At 35.5% G+C, this 27,976-nt stretch overlaps 1 protein-coding gene, 1 long non-coding RNA gene and 1 pseudogene across 2 annotated transcripts; 2 read left to right on the top strand and 1 right to left on the bottom strand.

Moving 5' to 3' along the window:
• The first annotated feature begins 100 nt into the window (after nucleotides 1-100).
• Nucleotides 101-2,562, top strand: LOC123664525 (annotated as a pseudogene).
• On the bottom strand, nucleotides 2,093-27,837 carry LOC123664530. The gene is made up of 3 exons (XR_006744834.1): nucleotides 27,723-27,837; nucleotides 27,324-27,403; nucleotides 2,093-2,329 (listed from the first exon to the last, which is right to left on the bottom strand). It is a non-coding gene; the product is annotated as an uncharacterized LOC123664530 (long non-coding RNA).
• Nucleotides 26,001-27,976, top strand: LOC123664526 (UDP-glucosyltransferase 2-like). The gene is made up of 4 exons (XM_045599062.1): nucleotides 26,001-26,858; nucleotides 26,979-27,201; nucleotides 27,282-27,501; nucleotides 27,676-27,976. Exons 1-4 carry the CDS (start codon nucleotides 26,043-26,045, stop codon nucleotides 27,956-27,958), a joined length of 1,542 nt encoding a protein of 513 aa, XP_045455018.1. The 5' UTR covers nucleotides 26,001-26,042; the 3' UTR covers nucleotides 27,959-27,976.

Raw genomic sequence — 27,976 nt, forward strand, 5'->3', positions numbered from 1 at the left:
ACAATAAAGTGTTGAATATTTGACAAGATAATATGCGTAATCGGTAAACTTGAACTGTGTGTATATAAAAAGACCATCAACATACTAAAGTTGTTAGTTTCAAAGTCTAGTAGTAGATTAAACGAACATGTTAACAATGTTTAAATTAATATTTAGTTTGAGTTTTCTTATCGTTGGTATTAAGTCGGCTAAAATATTAGGAATATTTCCGGCACCTTCGATAAGTCATCAAGTGGTGTTTCGTCCTGTTATGCAAGAACTAGCTAAACGTGGACACGAAGTTACAGTCATTACGACAGATCCAGCATTTCCCAAGGATCATACTCCTCAAAATCTCACGGAAATCGATATTCATGATATTTCATATGCGTACTGGAATAAGATACTTGCTGAACTAGGACGCGAGAAAGATCCTTTTGTAATGATGAATTTTTTAATCAAGGCGACGACAGAATTATTTAAAATACAGTTTCGGACTCCAGTTATTCAAAATTTTCTTCATAAAACAAAAAAATTGATTTAATATATATAGAATTTTGGGTACGTCCATTTTTAATTTTTTCTCATATATATAATGCACCTGTAATCGAATTTAGCTCTTTAAGCAGCTACAGTTTCAATTTGGATATAGTAGGCGCTAAAACACATCCATTTCTTTATCCTGATCTGTTTCATAGAAGGATTTACAATATGACTGTATGGGAAAAGATAAATGAATTATATTTACACTATTCGATAAACAGTATTTTTGTAAAAATAAAACCTTTAGAAAATGAAATATTGAGGGAAATTTTTGGTCCAAGCGCACCTAGTATAGATGACATAAGACAGAACGTTCAGATGTTATTTTTAAATGTACATCCTATTTGGGATTTCAACCGACCAGTTCCACCAAATGTAGTGTATTTGGGAGGCCTGCATCAGAAACCACAACGTGACCTACCTCAGGTGAGATAAAGACATTATATGAGTATTGAGTAATTATAAATAAGACATAACTAATTCATTTATTTATAATATTATTGAAATTTCTTAACTTTAAAAATACAATTTCAGGATTTGAAATCTTACCTCGATTCTTCAACAAATGGTGTTATATATATAAGTTTTGGTACAAATGTCAAACCTTCAATGCTTCCGGTGGAAAAGTTAAAGATATTTACTGATGTATTTTCTAAACTTCCTTACGATGTGTTGTGGAAGTGGGATAATGATGAGATTCCAGGACGTTCGAAAAACGTAAGGATTTCAAAATGGTTACCACAATCTGATCTGCTACGTGAGTCAATTTGACATTTTTAATTTAAATAAGTAGTCAATGTTTAAGCTTAACATTAATTCTTATTTCGTGTTTGGTTATTTTTCTTGGTTTTATATCAGGACACCCGAAAATCAAGCTATTTATAACACAAGGAGGCTTACAGTCAACGGATGAAGCAATCACTGCAGGATTTCCTCTTGTCGGTGTACCGATGTTTGTAGATCAATGGTTTAATGTTGAGCAATATGTAAAGTTAAATATAGGCGAACGTATTTTAATAGAAGAAATGACAGAAGATGAGCTAATAGGCGCTATTACAAAAGTAATCAATGATAAGAGGTAAGAGAAAAACAGATAATATAATCTGTTTATCTTTTTTTTTAAACAAGTATTAAAAAAAACATTGCATGTATTCATCCTGTAGCATCCCACTGTTGGGCATAGGCCTCTTTCTCCACGTAGGTAGTATAGGGTAGCATTAGAGCTTAATCCAGCACACTGCTCAACTGCGGGTTGGCAGATATTTTCCTTAACACGAGTAGCGATTGCTATCAGCTGTCTATGACAGGAACTGGAACAGACAGCTTAACATGCTCACCAAGGCAAGGTGGAAAGTCTTACAAGTACAGACGCTTAGACTGGAAAGAAAAATTGTTACAAATACAAATATTCACTTAGAGTGGGATTTGAACCCGCAACCATCGGGGTGTAGTGTAGTGAGTAGTACGCGAACCACTCGTTTATCATTTTTATACCTAAGACACGCTTATTGTGGTCTAAACTGGTACATCCAGTAAAATAGTATGAAATAACATACACAAAAAAAACAAATTTTCTGATTTCTTTTTTATTTTTACAGTTTCCGTGAAAACATAGCAAAGCTGAGCAACATTATGAACGACCAACCCCAGAAGCCGCTGGAGCGCGCCGTGTGGTGGACGGAGCACGTGCTGCGTCACGGCGGACGACATCTGCGCGCGTCCGGTGCGGGCGTCAGCTGGACCGAGTACTACGAGCTTGAGCTGGTGTTACTGCTGTTAGCTGCTCTTGCAGTAGTTTCCATTGCCACTGTATTAGCGACATATTTTATTGTCTACAACATAAGACGTTACATAAGTGTTAAAATTAAAGTTAATTAATAAATAAACTTTCTATCTAACAATAAGCATATGGATCCTACGAGTATAATAACGTTACCTATGCAATAAGAACTCGCCTTATTCTACTAGCATTTATATTAAATACTCAATTTCATTGCCACATTATTTGTGCCTACGCGAAATATAATATTGTTTAATTTTAATAACATTTTGCTATAACATTCATCTCAGATCAACATAAAATATGAAAATAGAAACCTTACATTTTTTTTTTTCTCATAACATTGCGTCTTGTTTATTCAGATAATTTTAAAATATTAAATGACTAGATCCTAAACAGAATAAAAAAAAAATACAATATAAGCAAATTTAAACCAAAGTAAATATTGAAATCAGAGTAAAGATAATATCAATATATATATATATATTTTTTTTTTTTGATATTTACTTTTTCAAATAACTGAGTTTAAGCAGGTATAAAACAAAATATTGATTCATAGACAAGGTGTCTTACACATGATAATTATAATTATAATTTATGCAATGCACATCTACACACGTTCTAAAAAACTGTTATAATATTCTTTCCATCTATTGAATTTAAAATAGTTTATTAAACATTATACATATTTACAATTCACAACTTAAGAACTAAATATTTACAGATAGTTTTGGTATAAATCATGTCCGCGTGGAAATGTGCTAAGAATGCTGGCAGCATTTCTCCGTTGAATCGCTATGCCGATTCTCTAGGCAAAAAATGCACCAGCCCTGTTACAATAAATTGCTTTTTATGAAAAAAAAAAAATTGCAGTCTATAAAAATACAGTAAGTATATAATCTATATATTAATACGTGAAGCAAAAACTTTGTATCCCGTTTAACGAAAATTGTTTGAGTAATAATTAGAAGTTATTGTTACGAATTTTATTTATTATAAAGTTTAAGTAGCACAAAGAATAGTAGATATATAAGACAAGATGAAATGTTTATTTCAAGTAAATTTTTTTTCCGACTTCTTTGTGAAAAGCTTAATTACGTTCGGTATGAGAGGTGAACCTAGGCTCTTGTCTTGGTTTTTAGGTGAGTCGCTGTTTATTGTGATTTTGAAGCGCCGAACACGGTGATTATAATCGATATCAGTAGGTAGTAACTTAAAACTGATCTTCTTAGCGATTTTATGTATAATATTCATCAAATTTTGGCTCTTAGAAAGTAGTATCCTATAAATATCAACATTATTTTTCCTACCCAGCTGATACTTAAAATTCAGTTGTTTAGAAAGTTGCCACTAGCGGAACGCCATTTGCTAATCTAGTCCGAAATTAAAATCGATACGCTGAGTGACAAAATCGTGAGATCTTTGGCTTTGCATACATAGAAATGTCACCTAAGTTACTATTTGGCCTGTCACGACTTTTCACTATCCCACGGGAACTACGTATTTTCCGGGATGAAAGGTAGCCTATATCCATGCTGGGCCCCTAATCGTGTTCTTAATAAATTTCATGACCATCGTTAAAGCCGTTGAGCCGTGAAAATGGAATAAACAAACAAACAAATAAACTCACTTCCATATTTATACTATGGATTTGTATGTGTGAAGTGTAAAAGTAATTTTAACCCTTAACTAATGAGATAGAGAAAAAAGAGCTCCAAACCTTCTTCTGTATGAAGAATTAGGTCTATGACAAGCAGTAAGATATTACAGGACGAATGAATAAATCAATCAATGTATACCAAAATGCATGCATTCAGCCTGTGTCATCCCAATGCTGGGCATAGACCTCTTTCACCACATAGGAGATGCATCGGAGCTATCCACCACGCTGCTCCGCTGCGGGTTGGCGGATATGTTTATATACTATGATTAACGATTGATATCAGGTATTTATAATAACAACCGGGACCGACGGCTTAACGTGCTCTCCGAGGCGCGGTGGGGAGAGCCAAAAGGACAGACATCAAAACCGAAAAGGAATATTTATATAAATACAATTATCCATCCTGAGTGGAATTCGAATCCGCAAACCATCAGTGTTTTATGCGATTTTTCGCACCACTACACCAGAGTGGTTTTACCAAAATGATGGAAAGCAAAAAAATTTACAGTAAATATTCTTATCGTTAACAGAGCGATTTACTTAGTAGTAGTAGTAGTCGTGTCAATGTACTTGCGATAAGATAAATTTTAATCTTCTAGAGTCTAGACCATTATCAAACGTAAACACAGGATGACTGGCAAAATTTCGTTGAAAGTCTTACTATGCTCGCCAGTGAATTAATTTGATGATAATGAAAATTTTAATGAATTACAATGATATGTATATTTGTCACTACAGAAGTAGTGGTAATAGTTTTTATATGATGTTCTGCAGATTGTATACCTATTTGGCTACAGCAGTAAATAATAAAGCCACCCTCTCTCTTCCCGAAGGTGTCGTAAGAAGCGACTAAGTAACTTAAAAAGCCGACCGATGGCGGGATAACCATTCAACTTCTGGCTTTGAAATACACAAATCGAAGACGGAAAGCAGCGTCTTCGGTGCGACAAAGCCAGCCTTTCGGTCACCAAACCGCCTGCTCAGCGTGGTGACTATGGGAAACACCCATGAGTTCACGCCATTTTTGGCGCGAACTTATGGAGCCCTATATCCAGCAGTGGATTGCGACAGGCTGAAGTGAGTAAAGTGATAATCTATACCAATTACTTTTAAAATGGATTATTGTTTAACCTATAACGATTAATATGTAACGGTCAGTGACAGTCTTTACCGTAATGGGCATATTGGGCCCAAATCACCCAAAAGTCTGATAAATTTACTTTTCTACCTACTTAAGTATATTTTGCAAATCGCAATTCCCGAAAAATTAATCATTGTTGTGTAATTAATTAAAAGTAACGACCACCATTTTATTGAACAACAGACCGAGAGCTCTATTAATATGTCTTGATGGTTAATATCATTTTAATTGAAACCAAAAAAAACAAGTCCCCGCAAAAGTTGTCTTTATAGTTGTAAATAATAACAATAAATAAATAGAAAGATAAAGTTATTCTAGAAACCTATACTTAGCACAAATTTTCACAGATGTTTGTTTTTAATATAAATACCAATATTTGCTGTTATTATGCTGTTTATTTGAATTATTTTTTTCCGTCATTAACAGTGTAATGTATACCTACCTACTAATGGTCGTTCAGTAGTCGAAATTCGACCATTATTTAACCTCAGATTTACGTACTTAATAAACAAAGAGTATATTTGCGTCTGTGTGTCAAGGACGTGGTAGTGTGCGTAATATTTTTTTACTGATTTAATGTATTTTTTATCCATAATTTTAAAAAAGAATTGGCATACTGCACACCTTCTCTATGTACACTATAAGTCCACAAAATTTATACTCCTCCGTCCGCGCAATTTTCGTAAGAAGAAGTACAGTTTTTGCTTTACATATTAATATAAAGATTCTATCGAGAAGCCGAATAAGCCTTCATCCAGATTTAGGATCGTTGCTAATACCCAAGTTAAGTCAAATATACTTTAATTATTCTAAGTAACCTTTTTTTTTAAACATAAAACAGCTTATCGACGTATTTTTTGCGTAATTGAAACGCTTACACTAGTTAACTTTTTTAATAATAATAATAATAATACTTTATTTCAGACCAAAGTATAAGTCCATATTGGGTTAATACAACAATACAACATTCAGAATAAAAAACAAAACAAAACTATATTTAAAAAAAAATCAATAAGCAAAAATAAAATTAAATAGAATAAAAGTAAAATCAATAACCAAAAAAAAAAAAAAAAAATTTAAAATTTAAAAAAAAAATTACAAATGGTGTTAGTAGACAAAACAGAAAATTAAGAAAATAAAAATAATTAACAATAAGCTTATACGAAACTTAACTATAGCAATTTTCATTAAAAAAGGCTAAGTACACACACGCTTGTTTGCATGTGTGTGTGCACCATTCCAGCTCCTCCAGAGTGGGCTGTCGAGTTTGTACGCCAATGTGCTGAGAAGGGTATTGGTGCTATTCACCAGTCGGCTCATCATAGACGATACACGTTTCCGAAAGATCGCGTAGAAGTCGTCCACACGAGCCTCCGCAAGCATGGCAGATGCACTGCAGTGACGTGGCCTCCCCAGTACCGCTCGAGCACATTGTTGTACTGCACGCGAAGAGCTCTGAAGGCCCTCTGCGTATAGTCCACCCACAGACTGCACGTGTAAAAGGTTTGGCAGTATGCTCTAAACAGCGTTAACTTTACCATTCCGTTACAACGGGCAAATCTGCGGGCCAGCATATTGCCCCGGACCGACAGCGCCCTTCGCTCCCTCTCTAAATCGCCGTCTTCCACGAGGCGCTCATTAACTATATGGCCGAGATACTTGGACTCAGCCACTTGTTTCAGGGGAGATCCACACAATCTTATAATGGGCTGAGAGTTCGTGGGTTTGTTTTTTCTCCTGAACACAAGGAACTAGCATTTTTTGGCGTTATATTTGAGTCCATTTTTCTCTGCATACTCCTCACAGATTTTGAGTAGCTTCCGGAGGCCACTGACCGAAGGACTAAGCAGAACCATGTCATCCGCATAGCTGATGTTGTTCATAAAAACACCATCAACCGAACATCCGACACTGGGTCTGCCAAGCCCTTCTATCAGCTGGTTAATAAAAAGGTTGAACAGCCTTGGTGATGTAAGCCCACCCTGGCTCACTCCACTTAAGCTTGTAGGGGTCACTCATAGCGTCTCCCCATTTAATTACATTGGACTGGTTACCATACCAGTACTGCAACAACGACAACAGCTCCGGCCTTAGATTCGTTTCCGTCCTAAGTTTGTGCCACAGAACTTTATACGAGACAAGGTCAAAAGCTTTGGACAGGTCCAAGAAGCACGCATACATCTGCGTTTTCCGGTCTGTGTAGTACCTCACAGTCTGCTTGAGACACATAATTGCGCTCTCCATAGACAATTCGGGTTTAAAACCGAATTGAGCATCATGAATTTTGGTAGCTTTCTTTGGATGTGTATCAAGCAGACTGTCCAGAACCTTAGCTATGATAGTCGCTAGGGATATAGGCCTATAGTTGGACCCATCTGCCGCATCACCCGTCCCGTTCTTCACTATAGGCACAACCACAGTCATCATCATTGCATCTGGCAGGTGACCATGCCTGACACAGAGGTTGTAGATCATGGTAAGGACGTTGGAAAGGTGCACTCCAGCATATCGCAAGTGTCCGACACTCAGGCCATCATGTCCCGGGGATCTCCCCCGCTTCATGCTCCTTATTGCGTCATTAACCTCACATACAGAGAAGCTCAATGGGTCCATCCAGGGGTCCACAGTGTCCCGAGTACCATTCTCCGTAGGATCAACTGTATTTAGAGGTTCCACCCTAAAATGAGTCTTAAACATATTGGCAATGTTTTGACCTCCTGTTATACCTCCCACTTCCACAGGAAGGCCCGCCCGTGCATTCAGCCTATTTGTTTGCTGCCAAAATCTACCAAACTGCTTCGTCTCATGTGTAGAAGCCAAGATGTCCATTTTAATTTGGTCCTCGAGGTCCTGACACCATTTTAGTTTATTTTTGAAAAGCCTACGAGACTCCCGCATATTGTCATATATAACTCCACTACTCGGTCTCCCAGCCATAACCCATGACTGAAAACACAGACGAACTCTCCCGTGTAGTGGCCTTACATGCCTATTCCATTCCGTAACATAACCTTTTTTATTTCGCCGTACAATTTTATGACTAGCCATCGCTCCTGACTGCAATATGCTTACAATATGAGAGTACATATTATCGATAACTAGTTTTTGTTCAGCTTTACAGCAGGTTTTGCTACAACATTCTATAAGCTCCATAGGATAAACTATTTTACTTAATTTATCATCACAAAAATCCGTAAATAGCTTAGTCTGATCACTATCTCTCTGCCCCCAAAATATCTTATTATGACTACCTCGAGATGAAACAAACTGAGTATGTAAGGGGTTTAGGTTACAAAAAATTTCTAAAGGATAGTGGTCAGACCACGAGACACTGTTATTTACGGTTATATACTCAATGTAACCCCTAGCCATGCTAGTTACTAAGCAATGGTCAAGCCAACGTGTACACCTATGAACATCACCAAAATAAGTAAACGTCTCCCCCATTGTTTGGCAAAAGTTCAAAGTCTGCACAACACCATTTTTGTTCAACACAAAATTGCTGCATTTCATTAAAAAATAATTCACCGGGTTGAGCGTTAAAGTCTCCTAACACAAAAACCATACTAATTCCACTGTCCTCCACAACCGCATTAATTTCGCTCAAACAGTCTGTGAATTCTGGCAAGTTGTCAGTACAGTCAGTAGGCATGTAGACCGAGAATATTAACATGTTATACTCACGTATTGTACACTTTATAGCACAGAGCCTCACATTATTGCACTTCACAACAGATACCGCAGTAAAAGCACACTTACGCCACAACAGCGCAACGCCCCCGTAGGGACGGCCGCGCAACATGCCTGCACTCGTATCTACTGCTGACGTCCCCGTGGCTACAAAATCGTCATTCACAGTACTTAGGTAGGCCAAATCATGCGGTAGCAACCAAGTTTCCTGCAGGGCAACTACGTCCGACGCCACACAGAGACTTCTCACACTTATCTATTTATCGTTTACTTACAGTTAAAGCTAGTTAGCTTTAATTTATACTTATCATGTTTAGTTAGCTTTAATTTATACTTATCATCTCTAGTTGCCTTCTGATCCATTATTTATATTATTTTTCTTCGTATCCCGTTCTGTCGTTGCCTTCCTTCCCTTCCCAAATATTATATATCTTCTAAAGTATATATATTCCGGCCACAATTCATTATTTGTAAATAATGACAATTTACTTCTAGGTATACAAAACTTAAAGGACGTATAATCTTTTTCAGCTTTATTATTCTTTACTCTCTCTGGCAGTATATGTATTTGTGTTTTCTCAAAGATATATTCAGCAACATCCCGCTCTGTAGCCTCTTTAGAAACATTGTAAATAAATAATGGAATCTGCACATCCGCCACCCTGAATTTCCCAAGCGGGTTTATCACAGCAGTTCCTCTCAGACCTTTAAACCGTGACTTTATACGCTTTTCAACTCGTATCCATTCCCCGTCAATTACATATTGCTTCTTTACGGCGCCTTGTATGTCAGCATTCACTCCATTGCATGACGTCATCATACTAGCTGACTCGGACGAAACGAGCGCTCGAGTCGCCATCTCCGTCCCTAACACGGGAGCGACAGAGACAGCTTTATGATCTTCCGCCACCTTACCGCTCACGTATGACAAAGATAGATGCGCGGGCGCCTCATATGCGTTTGCCTCGTGTACGTTCGAAACCGCAGTTACTTGTCGAGGGGCCTCCACGCGCTCTTGAGGTGCCGCTTGTTGCTTATGTGCGAATAGGACAGACTTATCCATCTCCACCGCGCAAACGCTCGCGTCCGACAAAGTCAGGTGATCACCCACCTGTTTTATGGGCGATATATAAATGGACGACATTGGGTAAAACTTTTTTTTATCAGAGTATTTCTGTGTATGTTCCGAAAATACACAAGCCCATATTTATAAAAATTCCCTGGCTAGTACTGATTGTTGAATTTAAAGTTCTTTCGATGCGTTCGTTTGCTTCTTCCAATTTTTTAAATGTTTTACTTTCGAATACATCGAACATTGTTTCAAAGGCAGTGTAAAGGTAAAACCAATGAACTTTCGTCATGACTAGGATAGATTTAGTTTATATTTGATATTTAGAATTAGAAAAACACATAAGTTGAAATTTAAGCGATGCACACTTATTTTTGTCCGGTAGTGTAAATCTCGTGTTCTTATCTTAGTCTGTTCTATTTGGTAATTTTTTTTCTCATAAATAATTAGAACGTTGTTTGTTATAATTTACTATGGCCAATGACCTCGACATACGCACTCGTGAGTGACATTATATAGTGATAATATTTGTTTATTTTGCAAAAATGCTTGCGTTATCTATCTATAATAAAAAAAAATCGTTGAATGATACTATGAGCAAAAATCGAGAGTGTCTGGACCAATTTCATTGACTGATTTTGTGTTTTTCTAATAATTATTCTTTGGTCAGAAAAATTGGAAAATTGGAAATAAAATTCAATTTTTATTACAAAAATGGACTCGATCGTTGGTGCAGTTTGTAGTGGCTTCGGCGGGTTTCGGGTCCGATTCCCGCCTGAGTCTGGGTGTAATATTTGTATTATATCTTATATATAAAAATGAATCGTAAAATGTATTAGTAAGCGCGTAACTCAACAACAACTGGACCAATTTTAACAATTCTTTTTTTTAAATGTTCGTTGAAGTCCAAGGATGGTTTTTACGGCACGATAATTTCAAATAATTTCCAGGAAAACCCTAAAAACAGCCCTTTTCTTTTTTCCATACAAACGTTTTCTAACTAAACTGTAGAGTCAATTTGAACTTTATTGCTATTCAATAAAGTTCATGTTAAATAATATATTATATTAGGGAGCATTTTACGTAAGTTATAAATGATCAAATTGATCTTATTCGTAGACCGCATTTTATTTTAATTTACATACAGTAAAAATGGTATTAACTAGCTATTTCTCATTGCTTATTATATTGTAGCGGGGGCGTTAACAATGGAAAATTCCCGTTTTTAAACTATCGACTCCAAATTTGGTAAGAAATTCCTATATGTGATGTAGAAATGATCGATGAGCGGATTTTAGGATAACTCATACCCAATAAGGCTTACGGGGGTGGGCGTTAATAATTAAAAAATTTAAATGTATGTAACTCCAAATTACTGAACCAATTTTTATCAAATTTTGTAAGTATCTGTAATTTTGTCTGACTTGGAAGATATGGTAGTTTTTATCTCATTTGGACTCGGTAGGTGGCGCTGCTATCTGTATATAGCTCTGAAACTATTAAATCAATTTTTATCAAATTTTGTAAGCATCTGTAATTTTGTCTAACTTGGAAGATATGTTAATTTTTATCTCCATTGGACCCGCTAGGTGGCGCTACTATCGGTACGTAAGCCATCAAATTTGGTAGCTATTTTCCGGACAGGACAACGTCTGCCGGATCCGCTTGTATGTAATATTTCTATGTTTATTTATTAATAAAAAAAAGTATTTAGTTATATCAGCCGGCTCAGTAAAAATCAATCTGATATGTATTATTTCTGTATTGGTGTACAATAAAGTGTATTGTTCTGTTGTGTTATGTTATGTTAAATTAAAAATTTGCTACTGTCAACAATCTAATATTCTTCTCGACTCTGTCAATAAAACACATGAATGGCAATTAACTTTAAGCCTCTTTGGTATGAAATTAGAGCTAAATTAAACTTTAATTAAAAAATAACGAATAAATCTCATGAATCATCTGATTTTTAATAAAACATTTCAGTTGGAATCCGACTTGAATGTTAACAATGCGAATTAAAAACTAGTCAAAATGCGGATTTAATGCACCTTCATGTGAATTATTACATCCCTGAAGTTTAGTTCGATAATAGTATCATTAGGTAACAGCTGTTCCAGTTTTATTCGATTCTTGATTCGTTCTTTCGAATCAGTTATTCAGACTTAAGTGGTATTATGAAGTGATTTCAAACATAAGTAAAATATACGAAAATTGGCTCTTATTCATTTTCTAAAAAGGAATACTTATTAAACATTCATTGAAAATGACAAACATTATTTATGTATTGGGTATTTAGATATTCCCCGTAGTCTAAGCGCTTGTACTTATGTAATGTGTTTCCGCACACCCTATACAGTCGAAATTTCCACTGCGGACCGTTGAGTGTGATGCGTTTATTTATTTTTTATATTTATTTTGTTGACTTTTGCTCCCGTAACATACAGAAAATTACCTTCGTTGATAAATAAATAAATAAATATTTACACAATACACACACGGTCGTCTGTTCCTAAAGTAAGCAACTTAATGCTTGTGTTATAGGTAACAGCCGACTGGTATATAGCTACATATTTTTTTTTTTCGATAAACATACTTATAAATAATACATATATAAATATATAAATAAATATTTATATTACACCCAGACTCGGGGTGGGAATCGAACCCACAACCCTCGGAGCAGAAAGCAGGGTCACTACAAACTGCGCCAACGGGCTAGTCGAAATCGTTGATAGTAATTTAATTTTTTTTCTGTCTAAGATTTAAATCAATTTAATTATCTATAACACTGTAACTATTTGTATGGGCAAGAAATTAGTATAAAACATATTGCTGTGAATAATATAACATAACGTTTAAATAAAAAACACTTGCGAAAATAACAATTAAATAGGAGTAGAACACAAACTATGTCCTATACAGTGGGTAATCCTATATCTTTAGAAAGCACTTTTGCAAATATTCTTAGTATTTTTTACCCAAACCACAGCGGGTGAGCGACAATATAAGACAATAAATTTACGTATTATGTATACACATGTACTTATTAAACGAATAGTTTAATTTATATCTAAAACACAGTCATTAAGGAGACAGAGGTTAGAAATAATTGTGTTTGCTCCGAAACGAAAAAAAAACGACTTCAATTACATCGACAAGTAATACAACGTAAGTAGACGCAAAATAGTCAAGTAAATCCGCGTTATCAAGGAATACTCAAAAAGTAATTATCAGATGACGATCAAATGAGGCCACAAGACACAAGCATCAGCTTTCGATTAAAGCAAGAATCATCAAAATTATTTAAAAACAATAAACTGCCACTGCCCTCTAGCGGATATTATTGTTCACTACAATACAGTTCTGATGTAACATATAAAAATAATAATTGAATTGAGAACCTCCTCCTTTTTTGGAAATCGGTTAAATGAACGAATATTCTACATCTATGTGTAGCATTTGTGTCTGTGTATGTATGTAGTTGATAAAATTATCTTCGTAATAATAAAATTTATAGCAACCATACTCGTATTTATCCTACGTTTCACCCATGATATCATTTGTGGTAACTATTTCTATACAATATATCATGACTTGATATATAGAAGCCCATATTACTTGACGTAATAACTTTGAGAAGGGTTAAAGTCGATTATAATGTCTCATGGTTAATCAAAACATTAAAAATTACTATTTGTATTCTGAGCGTAGTTAAAATAAGGCTTATATGAATGAGATTGAAACGAAATGAAATGAAAACATTTATTTCGTCATAAGATGACACACACACTTAACGAAAGACAAAAATAATATCAATAAATGTGTTTGCAGGAGAACGAAAAAAAAACTGACTTCAATTATATCGACAAGTAATACAACGCAGGTAGACGAAAAAATTATCAAGTAAATTCGCATTATCAAAGATTACTCCAAAAGTTGTAATCAGACCTTGAAGAAATTTAAATGTGACCACATGATAAACACCGGCTTTTGATAAGATTAAAAATCATCAAAATCGGTACACCCAGTAAAAAGTTATACGGACTTTCGACGGTTTCCCTCAATTTCTCTGGGATCCCATGATCCAGATCCTAGTTTCCTTATCATGGTACCACACTTAGTATATCTCCTTTCCAACAAAAAAGAATTATCAAAATCGGTTCATAAACGACGAAGTTATCCGCGAACAAAATTATACAAATTTGAAGTCGTATACAAGACAAAAACACAACAGTATGACCATAAAATGATCAGGACAAACACGAGACATTTATATCCATCTATTTAAATATTATATAATTCTATTTTAATGCCATTAAAATACTTTATACTAAACTAATTCTGATTCTTACAAGAAGATACAATGTGTTATAATTGATCTATTTATCGTATTACGTCAAACATGGGTGAATTAAGTGGATTTGTGTGTGTCACGAAGTTTAGACAATTGATATCAGTAATCTGATTAATGCTATCATGATATCCTTGATTTGGTTACCAATCTGTCTTAAATGCGTATATTGTATCATATGTACTGTATAATTACATACATTCTGTAATTAAACTCCTTGACATTGACCCTGATTTCCGTTCATTCCGATTGATTCCGGACCATAGGTCAAAAGTACGTCTCGATTCTGGTTATACTATCTACGTATATGTATATATATATAATTTTTTATCTTATCCACCTACGTATATGTATATATATATATATATATAATTTTTTATCTTGTCCCCATGTAAATCAACTTCATTCTTGTGTTACAGGTAACAACCGACGGTTATATATATAAATATACACTGTTATTATATATATACACTGACTGTTATATATAGAAAAAATACATATATGAATATATAAATGATGCAAAAACATGTATGAAAATGATGCTTGATTCGTGGTGTAATATGTGTATATTACACCCAGAATCAGGCGGGAATCAAACCCGCAACCCTTGGAACAGAAAGCAGGGCCACTACAAACTGCACCAGCAGGCTAGTCAAAAATATACATACGTACTAGCTGTGCCCGCGACTTCGTCCGTATATATCGGTATTTAACAAAATAGTTATTGTTCAGTTCGCAGTTATAAAAAAAAACTTAAATAAAACTAGCCTAAGTTACTCCTTATTACATCAGCTATCTGCCAGTGAAAGTCCTCTCAAAATCGGTCCAGCCGTACTTTTACTTTACACTTTACTGCACTCAAAAAATAGATATAAAACATACAATAATATAAAGGTTTATGGCAAAGTTGGACTTATCTCTGAAAGAGGTTTCTTCCAGTCAATCCATGGTCATGAGTAAGTGTTTCATATAGCGAGGCAAACAGTGCAGGAAGTATTCATTCAGAAGAAAATAAAAAATAAATAATAAATATGAAAAAAAACACCAAAGAAAAAATAAATAAAATAAAAGAATAAAATTTATATATATACAAAAATGTATCATACATATAAAGACACATACCAAAATACAAATATACATATACATAAACATTTACATACTCACTACAATATATAAGTAAATACATACATATTCTATAATATACAGATGATTACACATTAGCTAGTGAAAGCAAGTGTTTCTTTAATTTATATTTAAAGGAAACAAGGGAAGGACTATTTTGAATGACTCTTGGGAGTTTGTTCCATAGTATGGAGGCGCGTACCGAATAAGAATTTAGCTTAAATTTTGTATTACATTTCGGTATGTCTAGCTTAGCTGTAATGCCAGGGCGCCTGGAGCGAGTAGGAGAGGGCAGTAGGTGAAATCGGGATCGAAGATACGATGGAGCATTTGGATCGTGAAGGATATTGAAGAGAGTGGAAAGGATGTGCATATCACGCCGAAGACGAATGGGGAGCCATTTTAACTGAGCACGAAATTGAGAGATGCGATCAAATTTTCGCAGGCCAAAAATGAATCTAATGGCATGATTTTGGAGACGCTCTAACTTTGTAAGTAGCTCCTCAGTCACATCCAGATAGCATACATCAGCATAATCAAGGATAGGCAGTAGAAGGGTTTGCGCAAGCATAATTTTGGTTTGGAAAGGAAGAAAATATTGGAGACGCTTGAGAGAGTGAAATGTGTAGTGTATTCTTCTGCTGACCTCGCTGACATGAGCTGACCATGACAAATTGCAATCCATAATAAGCCCTAAATTCCTAACTTTATCACAGTAAGGAATTGGGACCCCAGAGTACGAGATTTTAGGAACCAATTCCCAGTCAAGTCTGCTTCTCAATCGACTACTTCCAATAATGATAGCTTGTGATTTAGCAGGATTGACCACCAGACCAAAAGACCTAAGCCCAGTCCTGAACTGCGACAAGGTCACTATTTAAATTTTCAACAGCCTCATGCAACTCAGTCAACTGGAAGTGTCTGTATATTTGTAAGTCATCTGTATAGAAATGGAAGGGAGAAGTGATAACACGAGAGACATTGTTAATGAACACAGAAAATAGCAATGGAGATAAGACGCCACCTTGTGGAACACCAGCAGTAAGTTCCATCCAATCTGACGTATTGCCGTTGAAAGTAACGCACGGCTGACGTCCAGAAAGATAGGAGTGAAACCAGCCAATAACTGCAGGTGAAATGTTAACCGCACGCAGAGTACCAAGAAGAATGTCGTAATCAACTGAGTTAAAAGCACTGCTAAAGTCTAGCAGGATCATGGCAGTGAGCTTGGTTTGATCCATTGCATACTGCACATCCTCCGCCACATTCAGCAGTACTCCAACAGTGCTGTGGGAGGGACGGAAACCGGATTGATAAGGAGATATAAAATTGTAAGAGGAGAGATGAGTATAAATTTGACTATGAACAACGGATTCTAGGACTTTGGAGAGTATGGGAAGAATGGATATAGGTCGAAATTGAGAAGGGATAGTAGAATTAGAGGTTTTAGATAAGGGTATGACAAGAGCTTTCTTCCATAGCGATGGAAAGACATTGCATGTAAGTGAAAAATTTATTATGTGAGTAATTACAGGTGCAATGTCCTCGAGGCTGAGGCTATCGTTACCAATTGCTTTAGTTGATATAGAACGTACACGCTTCTTAATATCCTCCTGCGAGACTGTTTCAAATGAAAAACTAGGTAGGTCAGGTGAGACAAAAGTTGATAAAAAAGAAAGCGTTGCAGCCCTAGTATTAGAATTCACAGTTACAGGTGGAGTAATAAAATGTGTGTTCAGAGAATTTAGATTCACGGAACTTTGACAGGTTACCGTGGATTTGCCCACCCCTAGCGACCTAAGGAATCTCCAAACTTGGGATTGGCAGAGACCCTAAATTGACGAGTGGATATAACGGCGCTTAGCGTCCCTACACATTCTATTGCAGATGTTATGTTTAAGTTTTCTTGGGTTGGATTTTGTTTGTTTTTTGTTTTAGCTGTGTCGCGCTTTGCCATTGTTCTTTTGATTACAGGTGTTAGCCAGGGAGCGGGAGCATGTTTGATTCACACAGGTTTTACAGGTGCGTGTGTATCATAAATTTTAATCACTTCAGCAGTAAATGAGACGATCATTTCATCGATGTTGTCCGCCGCGAGTACAGTTGACCAGTCTGTGTTTCCAATACCCTCTCTCAAGCGTTCTACGTCCATATGCTTAAAGTCACGCTGAAAAAGAACTTTACCCCTAACCCTAGGTGGGCGTACTTTCATCATCGTGGTAACTTTCCTTCGGGACTTGTCCGGGAGTAGAATCACAATAATCGTATCAGCTGTCCAGCATTTTTTCATGCCGAAATAATTACGGGCTGTCATAAAGATGTCTTGCCGGAACTTAGTTAAAAACTCGGATATTGTGATTTTAGTACCTTTCAAATTTGTTTTAGCTTTCCAAGCCTTAGAACGAAGCTGCACGTCAGCAAAACGAACAAGTATAGGTCGAGCAGTGTCTTTTTTAGTACCAAGTCTGTGGCAAGAGCTAAGATGTTCTTCCTTTATGTCAGATATCCTCATTTCATTGAATAGCACTGCAAGGATACTTTTTTGCACATCCTCATCCTTGTCTTCCCTTATGCCATGGAAAAGAAGAAGTTTCCTGCGGGATTGTGTCTCCATTCGATCCATGCCTTGAGCCAATAATTCGATTTGGGACTTGAGCAAGCCAAGTGTTGTCCATACCAGGGTTTTGAAGGCATAGAAGTCTGCTGCCAAAGACTTAACAGTAGGAGTTGCTGTACTGGATGTTGAAAGATTCTTTTTAAAATCACCCATCCTGCAGGCAACCATCATACAGAGACAGCTCCTCCATATTTTTCTGAAGATGCTCGATTGAGGTGTTCATCTTGGCACTTTGTTGTTTCAAATTAGTGTGAAAGGTGTGAAGAGAGTCAACTTACACTGTGGTAACTTAACTTTTGCACATATATGTATATAAAAAATTATAATTAAAAATAAGTAAGAGCACCAAAAAATACGTCTTTACACTTTCGTGTCTACCCGCCGAAAAAAAAAGCCGTTAAGAGATTAGCCGGAACAAACAGACAAAAATTATGAAAAATGTTATTTTGGTATATGTAACGTATATAAATAATCTGTTACAAGTATCGCGAATTTTAAATTTCCGCGGGCTACGTGTACCTATTTGATTTTCGATTTTTTTGTCGGAAATAATCCTGATGAAAGCTGCCACTTAAGCCAAGACCGAAAAAAGAACGGCAAGTTCGGTCGAACGTGAAGGTTTTCTCACAGTTTTCTTCGATTGCATGACCGTGGTGCATCATGAGTTCTTGACACAGGGTAGTGCGGTCAATAAGGAATATTACCTGCAAGTTATGTGCAATTTGCGCGAAGCAATCCGCCAGAAACGCCCAGGTTTGTGAAAGAACAAAAACTGGCTTTTGCACTATGATAACGCCCCTCACATGTCGTTGTTTGTGCGCGAATATTTGTCCAAAAACAATACAGTAATGGTCTAACAGTCACCGTATTTGCCAGACCTAGCCCCCTGTGCCTTTTTTCTGTCCCCAAAACCGAAGAGGCCCATGAAAGGACGACGCTACGCCACGACTGAGGAGATAAAGACGGCATCTAAGGAGGAGCAGAACAAGATCACGATAAATGATTTTTTTTAAGTGCTTCGAGGATTGGGAAAAACTTTGGCACAAATGCCACAACTTATCCAACTTATTACTTTATCCAACGAGGATTACTTTGAAGGAGACAAAATAGATATTCATGAATAAGTAAATACTTTTTGAAAAAATCCAAATCCGCGATACTTTTTGAACAGACCTCGTACATACATATGAATTCAGTAAGAACGGTTATCTTAATATTACAAACAGACACTCCAATCATATTTAGTTGTATAGATAAATGTTTCTTTATATAGTATATAGTAGTATGTATGTGTAGTATAGTATTCAGTTGCCATCATTAGGAACAAACAACCAGTTGTGTATTTTATTCTTATACATTTATTATTTGTTATAAATATAATTTATTTGTTATAAATATAATTATACGCTCTTATCCATGCATTCAGTCTGTATCATTCCACTGCGCATAGGTCTCTTTTTCCTCGTAGGAGAAGTAGTACCTTAATAATCATTATTATTTTAATCCGACTACTTCCTTTTAGAACTAAGTGAATATTTCGATTTGAAGTTAAATCGTTAGAATTCATAGAAAACAATATGTGCTTAAGATAATTTTAACTGACCTCAAAAAAAAGGAGAAAGTTCAACCTCCAAGTTGTGGGTGAAAGACCCACAAGGACTGCACAAACACCCAGACCCCGGCAAATATCTGTATGGCTAAGTTTGTTGTTTGTAGTAAGTTTGTCATGTGCGAGGATCGAACTCGCAACCGCCAGCGCAACAGCCACAAACCAGTGCTGTGATCGTTGCGATCTTTGCGCCAACGCGCCGTCATTTTCTATTTAGTGGATCAATATATAATTATGTAAAAATACAAAGCTCTAAAACCAAAATATACATTGAGTCGCGCAATTTGTATGGGTGCAGTAAATGCTGGTATACTGTTCCACTTATAATATACAACCTATAATAATATACAAGTATACGAACCAATATAAAAGAAAGCACAAGGTTAATAATAAACAAAAGATGTTAAATTTAGTATTTTAAAATCATTAACTCTAAATAACATTTTCTTAACTTTGATTAAGACTTACCATCGGTCTTTAAAGGTAAAGTTATTTAACTATATCTGATCGTTAAATGTCCAACGCGTCGTTTGAGAACATCAACAAAAATAAAACGTTAATAAAAAATAAAAAAATTCTAACACCGTTTCAAATAAATACAATTTTCGAACAAAACAATTTTTTTAAACGAATACTAAAACTTACACTAGTTATAAAAAAATAACAATGTTTTTTTAACAAATGACATATTTCTTTTGACTTTATTTTACTATAGTACTTATTTAGATTTTAATAGCTGACCAAGCAAACGTTGTTTTGCCATATATGTTATTAATCACCTTAACCTCCCCCCCCTATAACTTAGGGGTATGAAAAATAGATGTTGGCCGATTCTCAGACCCACCCGATATGCACACAAAATTTTATAAAAATTGGTCTAGCCGTTTCGGAAGAGTATGGTAACTAACACTGCGACATGAGAATTATTTCTTATATATTTATATATATATATAAGACTAGCTGTGCCCGTCGTCCGCGTAGCATTAAAAAAAAAGTTAAGTTCTCAGAGTTACCACATAAATAAATTTCTGAAATAAAAGTTAAAACTTAGGCTAAGTTACTCCTTATTACATTAGCTATCTGCCCGTGAAAGTGTCGTCAAAACCTTTCCTCCAGCCGTTTCAGAGATAGCCATTAGAGGAACAAACAGACAAATAGACAGACAGACGGACAAAATTAAAAAAATGTTATTTTAGTATATGTACCTTGTATACAACCCACACGCATTTAGTAAAAAGCGTTTATTTAAATATTACAAAAAGACACTCCAATTTGATTGATTTGTACAGATAAGATTATTAATCAGTTATTGTTTTCAACACAATAATTTTATTCCAGTGTTCTCCTAAGGACATTATTATAATTGGTTCTTCAAATTACACTTATTAATTGTTTGACGGTGAACATTTTAATAGTTCATGATGAATTGCATACGTTATGTCAGCTCATTCGCCAATAAATTTTCCATGGAATCACATTGAGCGCGGTATTTCACAAGATTGTGAAACCATGTGCTAGACAATTTATTCGACAATTCAAAAAATTAGCGTTAAGCTCACCTTTTTGTACAGACTTGTATTATTGAGTTATTGTACAATAAAGAATTTAAATAAATAAATAATTTTTAGTGATATTGTTTTCACTACATACTCGTGTAACTTATTTAATTACTAGCTGTGCTCGCGACTTCGTCCGCGTGGAATTTATCAAAAAAGTTATTGTTCAGTTCGGAGACTATTAAAATAAATACATTTCTAATATATAAGTAGCTTAAGTCATTCATTGTTACATCAGCTATCAGCCGTGACATTCCCGTCAAAAACGGCTCAACCGTTTCAGAGATTAGCCGGAATAAACATACAGACAGACAGACAAAAAAAATTGTAAAAAATGTTATTTTGGTATATTTACCGTGTACACATTCATAATATGCATTTAGTAAAAAGCGGTTATTTTAATATTACAAACAGACACTCTAATTTTATTTATTTATAAGTTTTAGTATTTTGGTTTCTTAGTCTGGGTAGTTTATTGGAGTTACTTTTACTGAGGTCTCAGTTAGGTTACCTAGGGTATTAGGATCTATTTTATATTGACAATTTTTTATATAACCTGTACAAAAATTTTGTCATACTCGTATTAGGTAGAGTTCAAATTATAAATAGTTTACGTGCGGTAGCGCATGTGTTGCTGTGTCGTAAGAAATTTACTGAAAGCAACGCCAAACATCGAAAATATAAATTATAAAATACAATTTATTATTAAGTGTTAAGGCTTGTTTTCTCTACTTCTGTTCACTATTGTACAAGAAGAATATTTTGGAACGAAGTTCCTTATTTGGCGTTGCGGAGGGGTACCCCGGCCGACAAAAAACGTCAAAAAATTATTATTATATATTTTGATAAATCATTGTAAATAAAATAAACGTGTTAAAAAGATAATTTTGTAAAGCAGTTTTTTGTTTTTTATCGATATTTTTTTTATTTTTTATTTTTTTATACAATGATAGGTTGTGTTTGACCACTATTTCACCTGATGATAAGTGAAAATGCGGTCTAAGATGGAGCACGCTTACCTAGAAGTAACCCATTCACTCGCGACTTCAAGATCCCCAGGTTATAGTTTTCCGAAAACACAAACGTTGGTAGAGAGTTTCATTTTTTGGCCGTACGGATCAAAAATTTACTAGTGAATCGCTTAGTGCGTATAGGGGGAATGTCAACCATATAAGGGTGGCGTAATGCAGAGAGTCTGGTTGTACGATGATGAAAGGGAGAGGGTGGAATTAGGTCATGGAGTTCCTGCGCACACTCTCCGAAGTGTATCCGATAAAAAACCGACAGGCCAGCCACCGTGTGCACTGGTCGCTGCAAAGCTGCAAGCCTTGCAGCTTTGCAGCGACCAGTGCATCATCACCGATGAGCCTCTGAGCTCCTGACTCGTCTCTCAATTGACTCAAGAAGCTCCTGTTGGTACTTGGCTGAGCCATCCCAAAGATGAGAGCAGTACTCCATGTATGACCGAACCTGCGCTTGATATAAATTTAGAAGCTGTTCTGGAGTGAAGTACTGTCTCACCTTCGAGAGAACGCCCAGTTTTGCGATTGCGATTTTATAGAATATGGACGTTACGGAAATGGGTCTATAATTGACAAGGTCAGCTCGACTGCCATTTTGCCAAAAATCATAATAAAAATCTATAACCGAATAATTATTTTCCTTATACCTCGAATAGAAATTGAAATTAATATTTTATAATAAGGAACTTCGTTCCTATCTTGTGTCCCACGATACCACGCGGTTTTTTTATTGAAAATATAATACATGGAAACTTTTATAATTATACTAGCTGTGCCCGCGGCTTCGCCCGCGTTGAAATTAGTGTATCACAAAGTTTTCCCGGCAAACTTCCAGTGAAACTCTCATCAAAATCGGCTTAGCCGTTCCGTAAACCTTCCTCTTGCCAATGGTGGAGCCCTTTCTCGAATGGTGAAACCGCGTGAAAATCCGTTAGTAGATTTTGAGCGAATCGATCACATACACTTTTGGGGACTTTGTTTTATAATACACTAACTGTTACCCGCGACTACGTCCGCGTGGTTATGAAGATATGCATTACTATTAAAATGTTTAACGCAAATTATTTTTTTATTTTAGTCACTTATCGAAACGCTTATCAAACTGAGTAACTTTTTAAAAGGCACAATTTAGTATAATTTAATAGTTATTTTTATAAAACCTCTATACACCACATTTTTAGTTTTATTTTCAGGCTGTTTAAGTTTCATACAAACTATCAACCCCAATTAAACCTCCTTAGCGGTGGAATATCGTAAAATCCGTTCTTAGCGGACGTCTGCTGACTATACCTCCCTGCCAAATTTTATCTTTGTCCAACCTGGATGGATAGACCATCCAGCGGTTTTTCAGTTCTCGTGATGAGTGAGTTAGTGACCTTTCTCTTTTATATATATATAGATTACGATGCATTTTTTGGACACCTCCTCACCATCTATAGAGCATATATTGTACATTTCAAGTCTCTTACTTCAAAAACATAAGACTTTCATACAAACTTTCGACCCCCGTTTTTTGGATCGATCCCCCCTTAGGGGTCGATTTTCGTAAAATTAATTCGTAGCTGTTTACACTCTATAAGAAACCTACCTGCCAAATTTCAAGTTTGTAGGTGTTATAGTTCCCGAGATTTCGTGATGAGTGAGTTAATCTACCATCCCCCGTTTTAACCCCAAAAGGGACTTGATTTCTAGAGATACATTATTTGAACACCTTTTCATCATTTATAGAGCATACATTTTAAATTTCAAGTCTGTTACTTCTAAAACATAGGACTTTCATACAAACTTCCAACCCCCGTTTTACCCCTTTAGGGGTCGAGTTTCGTAAAATTCGTTCTTAAAAGATGTCTACACTCTATAAGAAAATTATCTATCAAATTTCAAGTTTGTAGCTGTTATAGTTCCGGAGATTTCGTGATGAGCGAGTCAACCTATCATCCCCCGTTTTAACCCCATAAGGGAGTTGATTTCTAAAGATACATTATTTAGACTCTTTCTCATCATCTATAGAGCACACGTTTTAAATTTCAAGTCTCTTACTTCAAAAACATGGGACTTTCATACAAATTTCCAACCCCCGTTTTATCCCCTTAGGGATCGAATTTCATAAAATCCGTTCTTAGCGGATGTCTACGACCTATAATGAGCCTATTTGCCAAATTTCAAGTTTTTAGGTGTCATAGTTTCGGAGGTTTCGCGATAAGTGAGTCAACCTACTATCCCCCGTTTTAGCCCCAAAAAGGAGTTGATTTCTAAAGATACATTATTTGGACACCTTTTCATCATCTATAGAGCTTACATTTTAAATTTCAAGTCTCTTACTGCAAAAACATAGGACTTTCATACAAACTTCCAACCCCCGTTTTACCCCCTTAGGGGTCGAGTTTTGTAAAACCCGTTCTTAACAAATGTCTACGCCTTCTAAGGAGCCTATCTGCCAAATTTCAAGTTTGTAGGTGTTATAGTTTCGGAGATTTCGTGATGAGTGAGTAAACCTACCATCCCCCGTTTTAACCCCAAAAGCGAGTTGATTTCTAAAGATTCATTATTTGGACACCTTCTCATCATCTATAAGGTATACATTTTAAATTTCAAGTCTCTTACTTCAAAAACATGGGATTTTCACACAAACTTCCAACCCCCGTTTTACCCCCTTAAGGGTCGAATTTCATAAAATTCGTTCTTAGCGGATGTCTACGCTCTATAAGGAGCCTTTCTGCCGAATTTCAAGTTTGTAGGTGTTATAGTTTCGGAGATTTCGTGACCAGTGAGCCAACCTACTATCCCCCGTTTTAACCCCAAAAACGGGTTGATTTCTAAAGATACATTATTTGGACACCTTTTCACCATCTATAGAACTTACATTTGAAATTTCAAGTCTCTTACTTCAAAAAACATAGGACTTTCACACAAACTTCCAACCCCCGTTTTACCCCCTTAGGGGTCGTTTCTCTTAAAATCCGTTCTTAGCGGATGTCTACGTCTTATAAGGAGCCTACCTGCCAAATTTCAAGTTTTTAAGTGTTATAGTTTCGGAGATTTCGTGATCAGTGAGTCAACCTACCATCCCCGTTTTAACCCCAAAAAGGGGTTGATTTCTAAAGATACATTATTTGGACACTTTTTTACCATCTATAGAGCATACATTTTAAATTTCAGGTCTCTTACTTCAAAAACATAGGACTTTCATACAAACTTCCAACCCCTATTTCACCCCCTTAGGGGTCGAGTTTCGTAAAATCCGTTCTTAGCGGATGTTTACGTCCTATAAGGAGCCTACCTGCCAAATTTCAAGTTTGTAGGTGTTATAGTTTCGGAGATTTCGTGATCAGTGAGTCAACGTACCATCCCCCGTTTCAACCCCAAAAAGGGGTTGATTTCTAAAGATACATTATTTGGACACTTTTTTACCATCTATAGAGCATACATTTTAAATTTCAGGTCTCTTACTTCAAAAACATAGGACTTTCATACAAACTTCCAACCCCCATTTCACCCCCTTAGGGGTCGAGTTTCGTAAACTCCGTTCTTAGCGGATGTCTACGTCCTATAAGGAGCCTACCTGCCAAATTTCAAGTTTGTAGGTGTTATAGTTTCGGAGATTTCGTGATGAGTGAGTGACCTTTCGCTTTTATATATATTATAGATTATAGATTATTTGTATCTAAAAATAACTGCAATCTAAAAACTAGCTAGATAGGTATGGTATGTACTTTAGTTGTATGAATTGATTAGGTACTCTAAGACATTGTTTACCTTATCACACCTTGAGTTATGTTGTAGTATAAATAATATTGACGCCACCACGAGTAACATTAATTGATATCGACTGTATGCAGATGCACTAATGTATTTGTTTCGAACCGTCATTAACAAACCTTTTTGTAATTTATAAAAATGTTTAAGTTGTTAGTAATTAGTTTATTTTGCTTTTCTTACGAAAGTGAATCTGCAAAAATATTAGGAATATTTCCAATACCTTCAATAAGCCATCAAGTGGTTTTTCGTCCTCTGATGCAAGAGCTCGCTAAACGTGGACATGAAGTTACAGTCATTACGACTGATCCAGCGTTCGAAAAAGGCCAAACTCCTCCTAACCTGACAGAAATAGATTTGCATGATTTTTCGTATAAATATTGGAATGAATTCCTCGGTGAAGATGGAAAGGAAAAAGATCCAGTCTTATTTATAAAATCTGCATTAGACGTTATCAAAAATTTATTCATAAAACAAGTAAAATCAACTCAAGTTCAAGAATTACTTAAAAGTAATAAAAAATTCGATTTGTTATTTACCGAATCTGCTGCGCCACCAGCTCTTATTTTTTCTTATATATATAAAACATCAGTTATCGAATTTAGTTCCTTCGGTGGCATTTTTTCTGCATTCGAAAGGGTTGGAGCTGTCACACATCCTTTTATTTATCCCAACGTATTGCACAAAAGAATATACAACTTAACACTATGGGAAAAAATAAAAGAAATATATAACCACTATTCAATAGAAAGTATTTATGCTCACCATATGTTATTACAAAATAATATTTTAAGAGAAGAATTTGGTCCTGATACTCCTGACCTAGAAGATTTACTTCAAAATGTTCAGATGTTGTTTTTAAATGTACATCCAATTTGGGATTTTAACCGTCCTGTCCCACCGAATGTAGTGTATTTAGGTGGCTTGCATCAGAAAACTCCAAAGGAACTACCGAAGGTATCATTTAAAGTAACTATATATTTGGAAATAAATTACTGTTAAATATTTTTAATGTTTAATGTGGAACTCATTATGGATTGAAAATGTAATCAGAATAATATTATACAAAAATTCCAGGACCTTAAATCTTATCTCGACTCTTCTAAAAATGGAGTTATATACGTTAGTTTCGGTACAAATGTCAAACCGTCATGGTTCCCACCGGATAAGCTAAAAGTATTTACAGATGTCTTTTCCAAACTACCCTTCGATATTTTATGGAAGTGGGATAGTGCTGAACTTCCAGGACGTCCAAAAAATGTTAAGATATCGAGGTGGCTACCACAGTCTGATTTGTTACGTAAGTTCTATTGCAATTAATAGTTATTTGATATTTATTGAATAAGCATTCATAGTATTATAATTGCATTGATTTACCAGGGCACCCAAAAATTAAGCTGTTTATAACACAAGGAGGCTTACAGTCTACGGATGAAGCAATTACTGCCGGAGTTCCTCTTGTCGGTGTACCGATGCTAGGAGACCAATGGTTTAATGTTGAACTATATACAAAATTAAATATTGGTAAACAACTTAATATAGAAACACTGACAAGGGAACAATTAACACATGCAATCAACGCTATTATCAACGAAGAAAGGTACACATTTTGGTAGTATTATATAATGGATAATAATGTTATTAACAAAATTAAATTAGATAATTTCGTAAAAATCGTTCCGTAATTCTAAAATTTAACTCAGTATCAAAATATGCTTGTATTATACTTTTGAATTAAGAAAATATTGAGATTTATATAATTATATACTTTTAGTTATCGTCAAAATATTGTCAAGCTGCGTAATATCATGAATGACCAACCTCAGAAGCCGCTGGAGCGAGCCGTGTGGTGGAGTGAGTACGTACTGAGACATGGTGGAGTAGAGCATCTGCGTGCGTCTGGAGCTGGTGTCAAATGGACTGAGTATTATGAACTGGAATTAGTTATAATATTGTTAGTTAGTATTTTAATAATTCTTGTAATAGCTTCTGTAGCTGTACATTATATTGTTTCTAAGCTTAGATATTACATGCGTATTAAAGATAAAATAAACTAAACACTCATAGTGGACTAA

This window comes from Melitaea cinxia, chromosome 22, assembly GCF_905220565.1.
Source record: "Melitaea cinxia chromosome 22, ilMelCinx1.1, whole genome shotgun sequence".
Lineage (NCBI taxonomy): Eukaryota > Metazoa > Arthropoda > Insecta > Lepidoptera > Nymphalidae > Melitaea > Melitaea cinxia.